This window comes from Dendrobates tinctorius, unplaced genomic scaffold, assembly GCF_039654945.1.
Source record: "Dendrobates tinctorius isolate UK_male_01 unplaced genomic scaffold, ASM3965494v1 ptg000020l, whole genome shotgun sequence".
Taxonomy (NCBI): Eukaryota; Metazoa; Chordata; class Amphibia; order Anura; family Dendrobatidae; genus Dendrobates; species Dendrobates tinctorius.
The window spans coordinates 27,372,050-27,389,825 of record NW_027361688.1 but is presented as its reverse complement, the minus strand read 5'-3'; the positions used below and the strand labels follow the sequence as shown (position 1 = coordinate 27,389,825).

Below are 17,776 nucleotides of genomic sequence, written 5' to 3'. Positions count from 1 at the left end.
TTATTTGGGTACATATCACTTGGTAGCAGGGCAGGCCTTGCAGTCAATGCATAAGAACACAGAATGGGAGTACAAAATGAATAATGTGTAGTGTTTTTTCCTGTGGCCATCCAGTACCTGGGTTCAAAGGCTTATTGGGTTGCAGATGACTTGGCAGCAGCGCAGGCCTTGCAGTCGATGCATAAGAAAAAAGTATGGGAGTACAAAATGAATAATTTGAAGTGGATTTTCTGTGCCCTTCCAGTACCTGGGATCAAAGGCATATTGGGGTGCAGATGACTTGGCAGCAGGGCAGGCCTTGCTGTCAATGCATAAGGAAACAGTATGGCATGACCAACTGAAAAATGTGAAGTGGATTTCCCTGTGCCCATCCAGTATGTGGGTTAAAAGGCATATTGGGGTGCATATGACTTGGCAGTGATGCGCCCGAGGGGCTGTGGGATACTCTGTACCGGGCCCATTAACTTCAATGGGAAATGACACTGTGGCATTGACCCAGTCCGTGGCCCCAGACGGTCTTGTAAAAGGGGAAGAATGGAATGGGGATAACGTTTATGTAGTGATTCGTGACGCCAGTTGGAGTGTTCGACTGTAGTATAGCCGGCACTGCAGATGATCCCTGGGGGAGTAGATGGTGATGGCAGTGCAGATGTTAAACCCTCTCCAACCAGGGCAGACCCCCAGAGATTGTGATGAAAGTGGAAGGTACGGAGTAATAAGGCAGGAGACAAGGAAAGTCACTTTATAATTTACTGTAGTTCAGGTGCAGTTCAGAGGAGTAATTACAACTCTCACCAGATTACAGTCTTCTCTGGAGAATGGGAGTTATCCTCTCTGCTGTGACTCAGTGTAACTTCCTGCTATTCTAATTCCTTCTGGGACCAAGGCTTCCCAGAGTTTGGAACTTGCAGTATCGCCTCTACTCACTGTGTATTTCTCCTTTGGCAACTTGCAGCATGGATCCTGTGTGTGAGCAGCTCAAGTTCCCACTTGCACTATCCTTTACTGATCCTAGTTTGCTGCAGTTTTCCCATGGAAAAACAAGATGCTGTTGGTTGTATAATCCCACACAGTCTCTCAGCTTACCACCCTGCTCTGAAAGCATGGATGGTCTAGGGGCTGACACCCTGATGCTTCTTAGCTCTCACTCCTGGATTGAGCACATGTCTAATCATGGCTTCCAAGATGTTCTTCCTCCTTCTTCACCCTGAAAACAACAACTCGGCCCCTCCCCCTCCCAATTAGGGCATGTCTGCAAATCTCTAAGCTTCAGACAAGTAAGGGAGTGAGGTCAATTATGTGTGTGTGTTGTGGTCTCTAGCAGAGAAAGCATAACTCCCATTGCTTAAAAAACACATACAAAACAATACATATTTAACCCTTTTGTGGTGGCAAAGACACAGGGCGCCACAGTAGCAGGGCAGGCTTTTCAGTCAATGCCTAAGAAAAGAGTTTGGGATTATGAAATGAATAATATGAAGTGTAGTTTCCGGTGACCATCCAGTATGTGGCTTGAAAAGCTTATTGCGGTGCATGTAACTTTGGGGAAAGCCAGGCCTTGTATTCAGTGCAACATTTTTTCTGGAATCCCTCCAGTACCTCTTGTGAAAGGGGTATTGTGGTGCGTCATAATTCTTGGCAGCCCATCCACTCACTGCATAGGCAATAACAGTTAAGGAGACCCACTGTTTAATAATGGCCCTTTAAGAAGATTAATGCCGCCTGATACCCCGGTTAAAATAAGGCTCTGTGACTTTAAGAGTCCCTCCTTCATAAATGAAACAACATGTGTCTGCTTATGTGTCACACACCACATGGCCAGCTAGGGTTGTTAAATGTTACAATGACATTTCCAAGTAGATGCATTTGTTTTGGTTGAAAGCAATGTTAAAGGTGGAAAACCCTGTGTCTGAACATAGCCCAAGTGGGGGAGGAACATTTTGGTCTGGGGTTAATTATTTTGCTTTGTAGACAAGTCATTATCCTGGAAAGGATGTACCTTAACATTTTTCCCAGCAAAATCCGTTTTGGTTTCGTTTTTGTATGTTTGTGGTGCGCCGGTAAAAATTTCATGAAACTCTGACAACATTGTTTAAAACTGTGAACAAGGAGTCAGAAATGCTTCCAGAGGCGATCCCCATGATGTCCCCGTGTCATTTGAGCAGTGCTTCCATAATTTTCAGACGTTTGTAGACCTTAAAAGGACCCCCGGGGGGGATCACGGTAAAAATTCTTCGGTCTCCCATAGACTTACATTGGGCTCATTGTTCTGTCTGAGTACCCAAGTATTCCAATTTGCTCGACCCTAGCAACGAGCACCCAAGCATTTTAGTGCTCGTTCATCACTAGCCGGGAGTGGTCTGTGACCCCTCCTGGCACTTAGTGCCGGGTCTCAGCTGTGAGAATCAGTTGAAACCCAGCCGCGATAAGCCACACACCACCCGTGTGCGCGGCGATGACATACTATCCCGTCCATGGTCAGACAGGCCCAGGGCACATGAACAGGATAGTATGTCAGATTTCAGAGAGAGGTTAAAGATTATTTAATAGAGATGAGACAATTCAACTCCTATTCTGCAAAAATTCATATTCACCAGAATACAGATTTTTTTTTTTTCAATTTTCTCCTTGTAAAGAGCAATATGGTGAGTTCCACCATTTTGTTGAACCATAGATGGCAAAAGTTTATTTTGCTATCTCTTGTTGCAACCATCGTCTGTCTATTTCACCCTGGTTTGGAACATCCAGCTCAGTCTGGCCTCTGTGAGCCATACCGTTACAGTGCCAATTGCCAGTGGCATGCCTCCTCAGAGACAATAACTATGTTAGGCGTCGGGTTCCTGTCGCTGCACAGCGGGAATCCCGAGCCTTACTTCCGGCGGTCTCCCATTCCTCTCCAGCCGCAGAGGAGGTTGCACAGCAAACTCGTCGGTCCCGGCGCTCTGCCCAGACCAGCTCCATGGGTTTGCTTGCTGCTGCCACCTCTGGCACAGCTATGGCAATGCATGCTGCTCAGCAGCGAGATTCTCCAGGGACTAAGTCCTCATGTCGGACCACTGAGCATGCCCGTGGAGTGATCTCCCATTGGAGATCGAAGGTCACGTGCTCAAGTCCTGCTCGTGTTCTGATTGGCCCATCCGAGAAGCCAGGAAGGTCCCAGACGCTCGTGGCTATAAAAGGTTCGCATGGCCGCTCGGCCATGTGCTAGGATAGACTGTATGTTCAGACTATAAGGAGTGAGTGGTGTATGCACGTATGAATGTCTCTGGTGACTGACTCATTATGAAACCCCTACCCTTGGTACGCATGTGTTGTGCAGCCTAGCCTGCTAGCGCCCAGGCTTAGGCGTAGGTAGGTCAGAGTTTGAGTCAGGCATTAGTCATCAGTGACTCGGCACACCTCAGTGCCCGGGCTCCACACTCCATAGCCAGCGTCTATAGCGGCGCTCGTGGCAGCGATACTACGCGCTCAGTGGGCCTAGAAGGACTCTAACCCCGTGTCCTTGGGGTAGAGTTCTGTGGCCGCTTGCTGTGAGTTCTGTGGCCGCTTGCTGTGCGCTCTTTGGCTGGGCTCTGTGAGTTAAACAGACTCCGGCATCCACGTTCAGCGACTGCGCGGCTCTGTGAATTAACAGAGTCCGCTCCTGTTCACATTGGGTGATGTAACCCACGTGTGACTGTTTTTACGCCGCTCTATTCTTCCGTCATTTTCTAGCAGCAGTGTACCACCTCTGCACGGAGGACCCCGGGCTGCGAACGCACCTACTACTACTTTATAATTTGGTGTGTTCCGCCAGCCCTAACAAACTATACCTTGGGTAATGCAAGTCATAACATTCTTATGTCATCATGTGCGTCAAGACAGTAACATATACATTGATGTTAAAGTCCTGGTCAAGCTGGAAGTCCCATCTCCATTATAAAACAGGACAAAGATGATGGGCACGATTAAAGAGCAACATTAAATTTGTATTAGATAAGTTTGTTAGAAAACACAAATATAATCTGCCATGTGTTTAACTACTACATAAAATATTCCCACCTCATATTATTGTATATATTCTGATGTATTGTAAAGATCCATAGAAGCTCAGATACACTGCTACATATTTTTTACTGACTTCTTTATTAACTACATTCAAGCTGGGTGCGCGCTGTGATTATGAACCACGCAATAGGGTGTAACCATGCTTCAGACTGACCTTGCAAAGGGGTATAACCACGCACCAGACTGGCGTATGTGCAGACTAACAGCAAACATAAATACCTGGTGTACCTCTCTTGCCACTCCTACCTTGTGTATGAAAAAGCTCTATCGTTAATACTGTTTGGCTAGAGCTACCCGATAGCGCTATCCATGAAGAAAGTGAACGGGTAGAGCTATCCCATAGTTCTATTTCTAAAGGAAATGAACGGGTAGAGCTATCCGATAGCGCTATCCCTCAATGTTCCTGAGCGTAAGCTATTTCACATGGTTGAGCGCACTTGGGATCTGCCCCCAAGGCCCTGCCCATGCCCAATGTTTGGTCCGTAGACCGCGGCTAGGAGTTAGTCCCGCTTTTGTGTAATAATAATGATGAGGGGCACTTGATTCACGAAGAGTGGACCTTCAGCACTCAGGAGAGGAAAAACCTCCAGTGGAGGAAACCTCTAGGGCACCATGGCTGAAAGTCTGCACTTCCCTTAAGCTGTAGATGTTCATTGATGAGAACAGAGACCGAGCCCGGAATCTGCCTTGTTGTGCAGTAGGAAACCCACTTGTTCAGTGAGTGCGTCTAGCTGCGGAAAATCCAGTAATGTCATATCCAATGGTGGAGAACAGAGACCGAGCCCGGAATCTGCCTCGTTGTGCAGTAGGAAACCAACTTGTTCAGTGAGTGCGTCTAGCTGCAGAAAGTCCAGTAATGTCGTATCCAGTGGTGGAGAACAGAGACCAAGCCTGGAATCTGCCTTGTTGTGCAGTAGGACACACCCATTTGTTCAGTGAGTGCGTCTAGCTGCGGAAAGTCCAGTAATGTCATATCCAATAGTGGAGAACAGAGACCGAGCCCGGAATCTGCCTTGTTGTGCAGTAGGAAACCCACTTGTTCAGTGAGTGCGTCTAGCTGCAGAAAGTCCAGTAATGTCGTATCCAGTGGTGGAGAACAGAGACTAAGCCTGGAATCTGCCTCTTTTTGCTGATGTAAAGTTGTTGTCTCCAGCTGGATCCCATGTTCATTGTGGGTTCACAGCGAGACCGTACTCTGCCTCACCTGCAATATAAATGTCACAAAATTAGCAAAACAGTAAAGATTAATACATGTACAAGCAGACAGATTATAATGACAGGGGCGACAGAAGACATTTAATTGTCATCCTTTAACTATAGATTATAATACTGTACTATATAATACATAATGGGTATTATTTAATGTCTATGTTCAGGTATGTTCTGCATCCTATCAGTGCTGTTATATGAATAATAGCACCCTGCCTATTATTTTAGGATCTTCTGTGTTTAGACCACAGCTTACTAGCAATCCCTCCCTCATGGTATATACAGCACTGCACCTCATTAATAATCTTTATAATAATCTTTATTTTTATATAGCGCTAACAAATTCCGCAGCGCTTTACAGTTTTGCACACATTAGCATCGCTGTCCCTGAAGGCTCACAATCTAAATTCCCTATCAGTATGTCATTCCTATAGCCCCATAAAAAAGCTGTGATTGACGGTGAAACAAGTGTCAGGGTTAAGTGGTGGAGTGGCAGTTTTGGAATTATAGCATGCTTAATTGTACTTGGTACTGACTTGAGTTTTTATTATTGGTTTTCTGTATTACTAAGGCTTAGTTATTAGTACAAGTATTTGCTTATGGCATCTGGTAGTACATTGGATATAGAGCACTTTTTCTTCTGCCATCAGCTCTTTTGATTTTTTACATTTGCACTTTAAGTCAGTATTGCTATGTATAAAATGTGATCGTGATTAAATATTCATCTGTTTGTTCTTGCCATGACCACCCACTGTAGTTTGTGTTTTTTATTTGTAGTCATATACTCATCCAATATTGTTATGTATTGTGATTTATTAAAGATAATTTATATTATTCTTTATTGTATTTGTGATTTGAGAATGACAACTCCCTTTCTCCTGCAGTCCAGCAATTCTTGGCTCACAGACTTCTGATATAGCTTGCATAAAAAAAAGTAACGCATCGATATTTAGGCCATTGGTGCCCAATTCCTAATTATTTAGCCTATTTCCTGTTAAAACTAATACATAACATAGATCATAAAAAATAATAAATGCGCTAAGCAGCTTCCGGGTTGTAACAACTTCCATCCAGTTGTAACTGGTGACGTCACAGAACACCTCTTGCCATGTTAACCTCAACACACCACTCCTCAACCCACACTCCTCTCACCTTTCACCATCTCCACTCACGTCCACTCACTTTCACTCCACATACGACCCTTTCTCTCACTCCGTCTCTCATTCTCACGCTGTCATCGTCGCTGCTCCACCATCCCCGACATCTTCCGCCGGCGCCATCCTGGATCCAGACGTTGTCCATGCCAGCAACATGTTCTTGTGGCGACGCCATCCTGAGTATCGTGAAATCCGGCAATACTCAAGATGGCTTCGCCGCAAGAACATGTCGCTGACGTGGATGAAGTCGGGATCCAAAATGGCGTCGGCAAAATCTCACAAGATTTCGCCGACACCATTTTGGATCCCGACATTGTCCACGCCAGAACATGTCGCCGGCGTGGACAACGTCTGGATCCAGGATAGCGCCGGCGGAAGAAGATGTCGGGGATCGTGGAGCAGCGGCGATGACGGCGTGAGTATGAGAGACGGAGTGAGAGAAAGGGTCGTATGTGGAGTGAAAGATGGGGGGGACGTGAGTGGAGATGGTGAAAGGTGAGAGGAGTGTGTGTTGAGGAGGTGTGTGTTGAGGGTTAACATGGCAAGAGGTGTGTCACTATCCTCCCGATGCGATAGCATCGGGCCTTAATCTAGTAAAATATATTTATAAAGCTCTAAGGCTGCGTGCACACGCTGCGGATTCCGCTGCGGATTAATCCGCACGGATTTTGCAAAAACCGCAGATAATCCGCAGGTCCAAAGACCTGCGGATTATCTGCGGTTTTGCCTGCGGTTTGGTCCTGCGGATTCACTATCTCCACAATGGTGGAGATAGGAACCCGCAGCGGTTTCCGCAGAAAGAATTGACATGCAATTCTTTCTGCGGATTCAAAACCGCAGCAAATCCGCGCGGTTTTTTCCGCAGCGTCGGCACAGCGTTTTTTTTTTCCCATTCAAATGAATGGTACTGTACACCGCAGCTAAAACTGCTGCGTGTCCGCAGCGGCCAAAACCGCTGCGGAAACGCAGCGGAATCCGCAGCGTGTGCACGCAGCCTAAAACCTTACATTCGGTTTTTGTTGGCATAGGCCAGAAGTTCCTGAAAAACAAACTTCATGACGACTTTATATTTCTCTCTGTCTTTGTCCAGGACAAGATGTTTCTCAAAATTTTGAGGAGGCGGAGGAGTAGACAAAGGAGGAGTCAGAGGAGGAGGCGGAATAAGTCCTCTGCCCTCTTGTTTTGTAAATGATAGTGTATAAATAATTAGTTGTTCATTAATGGACATTGATTCTACTCTGTCGCTCTGAGATTGAGGGCCAGGAAATTTTAAGAAATTGCTTGAACTGCAGTTCAATAATATATTGCTTAGGATGGCAGATTTTTAGTTTATGCAAGTTATGCAGAATAGAACAGATTATATTTATGGTAGTAAGCATTCTTCTTATCAACATGGAAAAAAAGGAACTTACTGTCCGAGGCGACGAGCACAGTCTAAATCGTCACGGTGACGATTACATAATGGGGTCCAGGCGTGGAGATGTCGGTGTTTTCGAGGACATCTCTGTTTTCGGCAGTGGGTCCATGAGCATCTTCCTCATTTCAATATTTGTTTTATCCAAATATTCTCCTGTAAGGTGTAACACTCAAATTAACATTACTAAAATAAAAGCTTCTTTGTTAAAGAATATCAATATATCAATATTACTGGTTTTAAAATCGCTAAATTGTGAAGTATGGAAACAGAAGGATCAAACAACCATTTATCTCCTTGTAGAGATTTTTTATTAGGCTGCTGTTTTTCTATTAAGCATATGTTAGAAAAGCCTGAGAACTTACTGTCAGAGATGGTCACATCCTCATTTGGGTGCTTATTGATGATTACATATCCGGGACCAAAAATAGAAATTTTGTTGTTTTCGAGGACATCTTTGTTTTCGACATTGCGTCCAATAATTATTTCATCCCAGTTTTCTCCTGTAAGGTGTAACATTGAAATTAACATTTTTACAGTCAAAGCTTCTGAGTTTGATAATCAATATTAAAGGTAATCTGTCGGTAGGTTTTTGCTATGTAAGCTGGAGACAGCCTGCTGTAGGGGTGAAAACACAGATTTGAATGATGCCTCCCTTATCAAGCTCTATCCTGTTGTTTACCTTTAATGGTTGCTTTAGCACCAGGAGCTTAGTATTGCTGGGACTCAGGAGCACATGCCTCCTGGCCCGGCAACGCCCCCTCCTGTGATAAGCAGCTCACTGTCTATGGACGGAGCCTGGTGTGGGCGGGGGAAGATTTCTCAACTCTGCTTCATTGCTAAATCTAAAAGCTCTGATTGTGTGAGAATGGCTGCACCCAGTAATCCAAGTTATAAATTGTTGGATTCAGCTTCTCTTTGCCTACATCAGGCTGCTCTCAGATGAGGTAGCAGAAACCTGGTGACAGATTATATCCGCTAAATTGTAAAGTATGAAAATAGAAGCATCAAACAACCAGCTATCTACTTTGAGTTTTTTTATTATACTGTTTTTTTTTTCTATTAAATATATGTTATAAAAGCCTAGAACTTACTGTCAGAGGAGATGATCACATCCTCATCTAGGTCGATACTGATATTTACATAACTGGGGTCAGACTTAGAGATGTTGTTTAACTCTCTTTTCAGCCATGGGTCCAGAGTTGAAGAAAATCCCCAATTATAATAAATTTGTAATTGTTACTCCCGTAGTACTGATGAAATCACAGATATGGAAATCAGAGACGCACGTGACTTTTTTTCTCTTACACAATATTGATCCCCAACGATATCACAGTTGTGACCTCATGGCAGGGAGCATCGTATGTCCACACAGGTGATGTCACGATGTACCTGAGATACCTGTAGCCACTAATAATAAAGCAGCTTCATCCATTTTTATGTGTTTCTTAATACTACTAGTTTTGTCTCTAAATCACTGATTACACAAGATTCAGGGCCGTACTGGTTCACCGGAGAACCGGAGGATTCTCAGGTGGGCCCAGGCACTGACACCTGCTGGCATACTGACCAGGAGCTGCCTAGGGCCTCCACTGCTCCAGGGGACCCCAGCGAGTGGTTATGGTGCCCCTGAGTGAAGGGGGACCGCCTTGTGCCTGCGGAGTAGCAGCTGGAGATAGGAACCTGTCCCTGCTGGTAAAGAGAAATGAATATTCACGTCTCCCCATGCCCCCATGGGTGTGGAGAGGAGTGAATACCATTTTACTTTAACAGGCAGGCAGTATTAGCAGCAGGCTGCAGCTAACACTGCCCGCATGTAAAGCCCCACCACCACCGATCCACTCTCTCACACACACATAAAGCATCACACCGCACTGCACCACATACACACATGCATGCAGACAGACACACAGCACACTAACGTCTCCGCAAGTTCCCCGCACATATCCTGGCATCCTGCTTTCTGCCTGGCACTTCCTGTGTGAGACAACGCAGCTGGATGATGTCATCATTCAGCGTGCGGCTGTTTCAGACAGAAAACTGCCGGTGAGAAAGTGGCTGTCGGGATGTGCTGCGGGGAACTTGCGGAGAGGTGAGTGTGCCGTGTGTCTGTCTGCGTGCATGTGTGTGTGTTTGTGTGTAATTCGGTGCAGTGCTTTGTGTTTGAGTATGAGAGAGTGGTGTGCTGTGTGTGTATGAGTGAGAGTGGTGCTGTGTGTGTATTGGAGATTGGCAATGATAGGGTGGTGGGGAAGGATCATGGGGGTGGTGGGAAGAAGGCAATGATGGAGGTGGTGAAATGGGCAATGATGGGGTGGTGAGGATAAGGCAATGATGGAGGTGGCGATGAGGACAATGATGGGAGTGGAGGGGGAGAACAATGAAGGAGGTGGAGAGGGGCTGCACTATACTCTGAGGGGGGCTGTATTATTCTTTATGTGGGGGCTACATTATATTCTGTGGGGGGACTGCATTATTCTCTAAGGGGACTACATTATATTCTGGGGATACAGTATACTCAATGATGGTGGTGGGGGGAGGCAATGACGGAGGTGTTGAAATTGTCAATAATGGGTGTTGTGGGGGAGAAAACAATGATGGTTGTGGTGTAAAGGACAATGATGGTAGTGCTGGAAAGGACAATGGTCGTTGTGCGGGAGGAGGCAATGATTGAGGTGGTGGAATGGGCAATGATGGGGGTGGAGGGGGAGAATAATGATGGAGGCGCATTATACTCTGTGAGGGGGCTGCATTATTCTTTATGAGGAGGCTACAATATAAATTCTGTGGGGACTGCATTATTCTCTCAGGGAACTACATCATACTATATGAGAGGGCAGCATTATGCCCTATGAGGGGGCTGTATTATATTTTGTGGTGGTGCTGTATTATACTATATGAGAGGGGCTGCAGTATACCCTATGAGGGGGCTACATTATATTCTATGGTAGGAACTGCATTATACCTTATGAGGGGGTTGCATTATATTTTGTGGGGTGCTGCATAATATTCTATGAGGTGGACTGCATTATATTCTATGAGAGGGGGCTGCATTATATTCTATGAGGGGGGCTGCATTATATTCCATGTGGGAGGCTACTTTATATTCTATGAGGGAGGCTACATTATATTCTATGAGAGGGCTACCCCAAACCCTGCTACATAATTAAGACATCTACTACCTTACATTATATCCTGATATTAGCGTGTTTAGCGTGATATTGGTGGTCTTGTATTTATTGCTATGTAGCTGCATAGTGGGCCCCAAGAATAATTTTCTCTGGTGGGTCCAAGGTGCTCCAGTCCGACGCTGACAGGATTCATGCTGGAAGATGACTATCATCAGGCGGCAAGAAGTAAATGCAATAAGCAGGGAACAACTGGAGAACTAAAGGATCAGAGGATTATCTGATCAGTCCTGATTACACAGATAGCGTGGCCTTTATATCAGTAGGTCCCATGGTGCTGACTTCCCCTTTAAGCCCATTACCATATATCAGTGGTCACACTCTGTTTCACATATAAGCTCATTGGGGTAATCAATATAAATCCTGCACTGCCAAGAGATCCCGCTATAATGGCCTCACACAGCCGTTAGTCTCTTTTCACCCATATTCTAAAAAAAAATATCTAAAAGTATCATAGTCTCTTAAAAAAAAATTAGAAAATCAAATAGTTTTTTTTTGTCTGGCGGACATGCGTAGGGCATCATGAAGATGAGTGTGATCAAAGAAAAAAGGCTGACGATACAGAACAGTATAAAAATAGGGGAGCAAACCACAAGATCTACCTCTGTGTATAGGGTGGAATCACCTACACGCTTCTTTCAGAGACTATTTATATTAGGCAGATGTTTTCTGCTAAAAAAAAATCATAAAAACATGAAAACTTACTGTAAGTGGAGATGATCATATTCTCATCTGGATCTATATCGATGACCACATAATCAGGGCCAGAAGAAGAGTTATCGGTGTTTGTACACACATCTCTCTTTTCGGCCATTGGTCCATGAGGAACATCGTCACTGACGTTAGAGTTGTCATCCTCTTGTTCTTCTGAAACATAGAACATTGACATCAGCATCATTAAAATAAAAGCTTTTATACGTTTGTTACAAATATTAAAATGACAAAGGTATTATCATCTCTAAATGGTACTATTAATTACGAAAAATAGAATGGCCAAATCCTCCGGGTATCATTCATGTATGACACTGGCGGACACAAACCAAAAAGGGCCCCTGTGCAAGAATAGTATAAAGGCCCTTTACAGTCCAATAGCTCATCATAATGCAAAATTTCACCTACTTTGTAGGTGGTAATGGCCCCCCTTACCTCTTGGGCCCCTGTGGTTGCATCAATGATATGTCTGCCCCTGATATATGGGGTTATTCACCAACATGTTCCTTTTAGAGATTTTTTATTTTAACTAGGCAGTTTTTTTTCTGTTAAACATATGAAAATCTGAGAACTTACCATCAGAGGAGACGATCACATCCTCATCTGGGTCTATATCGATGGCAATATAACCAGGGCCAGATGAAGAGTTATCGGTGTTTTTGACGACATCTGTCTTTGTGGCCGTCAGTCCATGAGGAGCATCGTCACCTGCATCATCTGTAACACAGAACATTGACATTAGCATTGATAATATAAAAGCTTCAATATGTTTCAGCATGCACAAGAGATAAATCGAGCACGCCAAAACCGCTGCAAAAAACACACAAAAAAGCATCAAAAACGCTACAAAATGCAAGAAACAAAACAAGGAAAACAGATTTTGTTTCTGCAGCTTCTTTCCTGCCAAGAGATCAATTTTTGCTGCCGAAAAAAACGCCTAGTGTGACCGTACTCTGAAACAGATTTCAGGTATTGAAAGAAGCTAATCAGAATATGACTTGAGTAATTATTCAGCTTTAAAATGCGGACTGCGATTCTCCGGTGGTCTCAGGCACTGACACCTGCTGGCATACTGGCCAGCAGCTGCCTAGGGCCCCCACTCGTCAAGGGGCACCCAGCCAGCGGCTATAGGGCCCCTGAGTTGAAGGGGGCTGCCCTGAGCCTGCGGGGCAGCAGCTGGAGACAGGAACCTGTCCCTGCTGCTAAAGAGATATGAATATTCACGTCAACCCATGCCCCCATGGGCGTGGAGAGGAGTGAATACCATTTTACTTTAATAGTAGGCAGCGCTAGCCGCAGGCTGCAGTTAACACTGCCTGCATGTAAAACCCCACCACCACTGCTCCACTCTCTCACACTCACACACAAAGCATCGCACCGCACTGCACCACATACACACACGCACGCAGACACACAGCACACTCACCTCTCCGCAAGTTCCCCGCACACATCCCGGCATCCTGCTTCCTGTCTGAGACAACGCAGCTGGATGTCATCATTCAGCGTGCGGCTGTTTCAGACAGAAAGCTGCCGGCGAGAAAGTGGCTGCTGGGATGTGCTGCGGGGAACTTGCAGAGAGGTGAGTGTGCTGTGTGTCTGTGTGCATGCGTGTGTGTTTGTGTGTATGCGGTGTGGTGCTTTGTGTGTGAGTATGAGAGAGAGTGGTGCTGTGTGTGTGTATTGGAGATGTGTGTATTGGAGATTGGCAATGATAGGGTGGTGGGGAAGGAGGCAAAGATAGAGGTGGTGAAATGGGCAATGATGGGGTGGTGCGGGAGAAGGCAATGATGGAGGTGGCGATGAGGACAATGATGGAGGTGGAGAGGGGCTGCATTATACTCTGAGGGGGGCTGTATTATTCTTTAAGTGGGGGCTACATTGTATTCTGTGGGGGGACTGCATTATTCTCTCAGGAACTACATTATATTCTGGGGGGGCTACAGTATACTCTATGGGGGCTGCATTATATTCTGTGGTGGGGCTGCATTATTCTCTCAGGGGACTACATCATACTATATGATGGGGCAGCATTATGCCCTATGAGGGGGCTACAGTATACTCTGGGGGGCCGCATTATTCTATTTGAGAGGGCTGCAGTATACCCTATGAGGGTGCTACATTATATTTTATGGTAGGAACTGCATTATACCTTATGAGGGGGTTAAATTATATTTTGTGGGGTGCAACATTATATTCTATGAGCTGGGCTGCATTATAATCTATGAAGGGGGCTGCATTATATTCTATGAGGGGGGCTGCATTATATTCCATAAGGGGGGCTGCATTATATTCCATGAGGGAGGCTACATTATATTCTATGAGAGGGCTACCCTAAACCCTGCTACATGTACTACCTTATATTATACCCTGATATTAGCGTGTTTTACTACACAATTGGTGGTCTTGTATTTATTTCTATGTAGCTACATAGTGGGCCTCAAGAATGATTTTCTCTGGTGGGCCCAAGGTACTCCAGTCCGACGCTGATAATGTCAGATTAGTGAGGCTGTACGTACCGTCAGCATCAGCCCTATTCTCTGTATCTGCCTTCGTGGTGTCTTTTCCTGTATCTTTTCTCCAGCATTTCTTTATCAGAAGTCTATAAAGTGATAAAACAGAAGTCATGTAGCAAATTGTAAAGTAAAGTCTATCTGTGTTCTGCAGAATGTTATGAAGACATTTATTTTTCGTCGTCTATTTTGTCTCTCCCGATCTGCAGTCATTTTTGTGATCTATGACAATCATTTTTTTCAATTATACAGAAAAGTCCATTGTGCTCGGACCGGTCAGAGCCGGCTTATGACCCTCTAAACATCTTCTCTAGATGTTTCCCTTTCCTGAATCGTGTGATGACCTGAAGATGGGATGTTTCTTCTATAGACTCCCGTGTAGCCCATAAATCAGTATAAGACTTACCCACAGATGATGGTACAGACGACACAGGAGACGAATCCAAGGAAGAAGTAGATGGCAGGATGTAGAGTATCCATAATGAAGTATTCTATTGGAAGAAAAGAATAGATGTCAGATATTTGGAGCTACTAATACAGACATTATACTTTGCACTTTTACGTAACCAGACCTAGGATCATTCCTATGAGTAAGGGGACATATACACAACACATAGCTGTCGGCCCATGGTTCAGCTGATCTGTTCAGCCGGCAGATATTTCTCCTGACTCCTCCATACACAGGAGCGCTAAGTCTGCCGATCGCACCTGTGTTCTATGTAAGAAAGCCGCTGGTAGATTCCTCTGGCGACGGCTTATTTAGCTGGGAACAAAAAGATCAACACTTGGACTGTCGGCAGAGCTGCTGATATTGGGGAATTGGTCTGTCACTGGTCTCATGTGTATGGGGGTCTGAACTCTAAGACTGAACAGATCAGGAAAATAGTAAATCCCAACAAGTTGGAGAAACTCAATCCAAGGACCAGAGCTATCACTGACAAAGGCTACAAAAAAACAGCACCAATACATAGCCACCCAAGAACGGAAGAGAGGCAGGAAAAGTTAACCCCTCCATGACCAGGCCGGGGAAAGAAAAGCAAGAAGCAAACCCCGACCTGGATCATGACATCACCATAAATTTGTAATTATTTTCCCCCAAAGTATTGATGAAGTCACACATATGAAGATCAGAGATACACGTGACTTCTTTATCGCTTACAGGGGATCTCCATTCAAGCTTACAATTTGTTTGAGCCTGGAATAGGGAATACATGATGGGAGAAGGCTCCGGGATTACAAGTGACACATGAAGAATCCTCCAAAAAATGTACCATGTAACTTACTAACAATAACCCCATATTGGATAAATATCTGTGAAAACACTTACCTCCAGGGGCCAAAGCCCCAGAATGCTGGCGGCGGATGTTGATAGGAGCGCCTTGTACAGATCTTATTAGCTCAGTCACGATCAATAGAAATCAAAACAGCAGATTATCCTGGAGGAATATCGCTAAGTGTGTAACACACAGTGAGTCTTTCCAGACAAAGCCTCTTCCTGCAGTGTCACTCCGTATAACCCCTCAGTCCGTGAGGTCACAATGGTAATCTCATTGTGACATCACAGAGGAGCGGAACACGAATGATGTCATAATGGTGATCTCACTGTGACATCATGAGCAGCGGAACACAAGTGATGTCACGTTATGTCATATACCTGTAATCACTAGAGATCAAGCAGCTTCATCCATTTATATGTGTTTCTTAATATTACTACTTTTGTCTCTAGATCACTGATGAGAATAAAGCATTACACAGGAATACGCCCATCCTCAGGGGCAAGTAGTAAATGCAATAGTCAGGGAATAACTGGAGAACTGAAGGATCAGAGGATGTTCTGATTAGTCCTGATTACCCCTATAAATGTGGCCTTTATATCAGTCGGTCCCGCGGTGCTGACTTTCCTTCAGTCCATAACGATATTTCAGAGGTCACAAAATTTTCCTTTTTTTGTAATTTTTAAAATGTAAAAGATGAAAATATGTATAATTTTTTTTGTATATAATGCAAAGGAAATGTGCCGTGAGATCATTTTGTCTTCAGCTTGCTTAATTGTTCACACAATGACAGTAATTTTGACCAAGCCACTGTGCATCATTTGGAGTATACTCTATACTATCCCTCATTAGACATGGGGAACTATAAGGTTCTCTTGACAAAAAGCTCCCAACTAAAATAATATATCTCTGTCCTGTGACTGTTATGCCAAATTAGCGGTAGGTACGCTGTGGAACAATTAGCACCATATATGCAACATGTGAACTTTACCTTTAACCCCTTTACCCCCATGGTAGTTTGCATGTTAACAGGCCAGATTAACCCCCCGCCCAGAATACACCTGAGGTATAAATTGGCCTAGGCCAGATTATACCCCTCCGGTTCAGAATATACCCCAGCTGCTGTAGATCAGATTTTTCACACTTTTGAGAACCATCAAAAACGTGGCCCCAGGCAGTGCACAGGGCCCCAGGCAGCACATAATACCCCAGGCAGAGCATAGGGGCCACAGGCAGCACACGGGGCCCAAGGCAGAGCACAGGGAGCAAACAGGGCCCCCAGGCAGAGTACAGGGGCCCCAGGCATCACACAGGGGCCCCAGGCAGCACACAAGGGGCAGAGACAGCACACAGGGGCCCCAGGCAGCACATGAGGGCCCCAGGCAACACATGGGGCCACCGGCAGCACAAGGAGCCCCAGACAGAGCACAGGGGCCCCAGTCAACACACGGAGCCCCAGGTAGCGCATGGGGTCCTAAACATTGCACAGGGGTCCCAGACAGCACACAGGGGGGCAGAGACAGTCTCTACCCCCTCTGCACTCTGTCTCTGCCTCCCTGTGTGCTGCCTGGGACCCCGTTCACTGTCTCTGCCCCTGTGTGCTGCCTGGAGCCCTGTGTACTGCCTGGGGCCCTGTGTACTGCCTGGGGCCCCTGTGCTCTGTCTGGGGCTGTGTGCTGCGGGGGGCCCTGTGCGCTGCCTGGGGCCCCCATGTGCTGCTTGTGGCTCCTGTGCTCTGCCTGGGGCCCCGTGTGCTGCCTGGGGCCACGTGTGCTGCCTGGGGCCACGTGTGCTGCCTGGGAACCTGTTCACTGTCTCTGCCCCTGTGTGCTACCTTGGGGCCCCGTGTGTTCCCTGGGACCCCGTGCACTGTCTGGGGCCCCATTTTTGATGGTTCTCAAAAGTGTGAAAAATCTGATCTACAGCAACTTGGGTATATTCTGACCCGGAGGGGTATAATCTGGCCTAGCCCAATTTATACCCGGGGCATAGTTTGGCCTAGGTCAGAATATACCCGAGGTGATTGATATATTCTGGCCCAGAGGGGTATAAACTGGCCTAGGCCAATTTATACCCCGAGGTATAGTTTGGCCTAGACCAGAATATACCCGGGGTGTAATCTGGCCTAGGCCACTTTAACCCCGGTATATTTTGGGCGAGGGGTTAATCTGGCCTGTTACACCGGGCCAATTTTTACAATTCTGACCACTGTCCCTTTATGAGGTAATAACTCTGGAACGCTTCAATGGATCCCGGTGATTCTGAT

The 17,776-nt window shown here is 45.6% G+C and overlaps 1 protein-coding gene across 2 annotated transcripts; it reads right to left on the bottom strand.

Moving 5' to 3' along the window:
• Window positions 1–736: 736 nt before the first annotated feature.
• LOC141083573 (uncharacterized) lies at window positions 737–16,550 on the bottom strand. 2 transcript variants are annotated; one of them, XM_073567920.1, is made up of 6 exons: window positions 14,243–16,550; window positions 12,303–12,443; window positions 11,721–11,882; window positions 8,193–8,330; window positions 7,826–7,983; window positions 737–5,251 (listed from the first exon to the last, which is right to left on the bottom strand). In XM_073567920.1, exons 1-5 carry the CDS (start codon window positions 14,349–14,351, stop codon window positions 7,868–7,870), a joined length of 666 nt encoding a protein of 221 aa, XP_073424021.1. In that variant the 5' UTR covers window positions 14,352–16,550; the 3' UTR covers window positions 737–5,251; window positions 7,826–7,867. The 2 variants fall into 2 exon arrangements, with proteins under 2 accessions (XP_073424021.1, XP_073424020.1); XM_073567919.1 differs by lacking the exon at window positions 14,243–16,550 and having other exon boundaries at window positions 12,303–12,575.
• Window positions 16,551–17,776: the final 1,226 nt, after the last annotated feature.

Coding starts and splice junctions, on each gene's coding strand:
- LOC141083573 (XM_073567919.1), bottom strand. CDS start 12,561: ATGCTTTTTTGTGTGTTTTTTGCAGCGGTTTTGGCGTGCTCGATTTAT. Junction 8,331..11,720: donor TATGATCATCTCCACTTACA/GTAAGTTTTCAT, acceptor TACACCTTACAG/GAGAAAACTGGGATGAAATA. Junction 7,984..8,192: donor GGATGTGACCATCTCTGACA/GTAAGTTCTCAG, acceptor TACACCTTACAG/GAGAATATTTGGATAAAACA.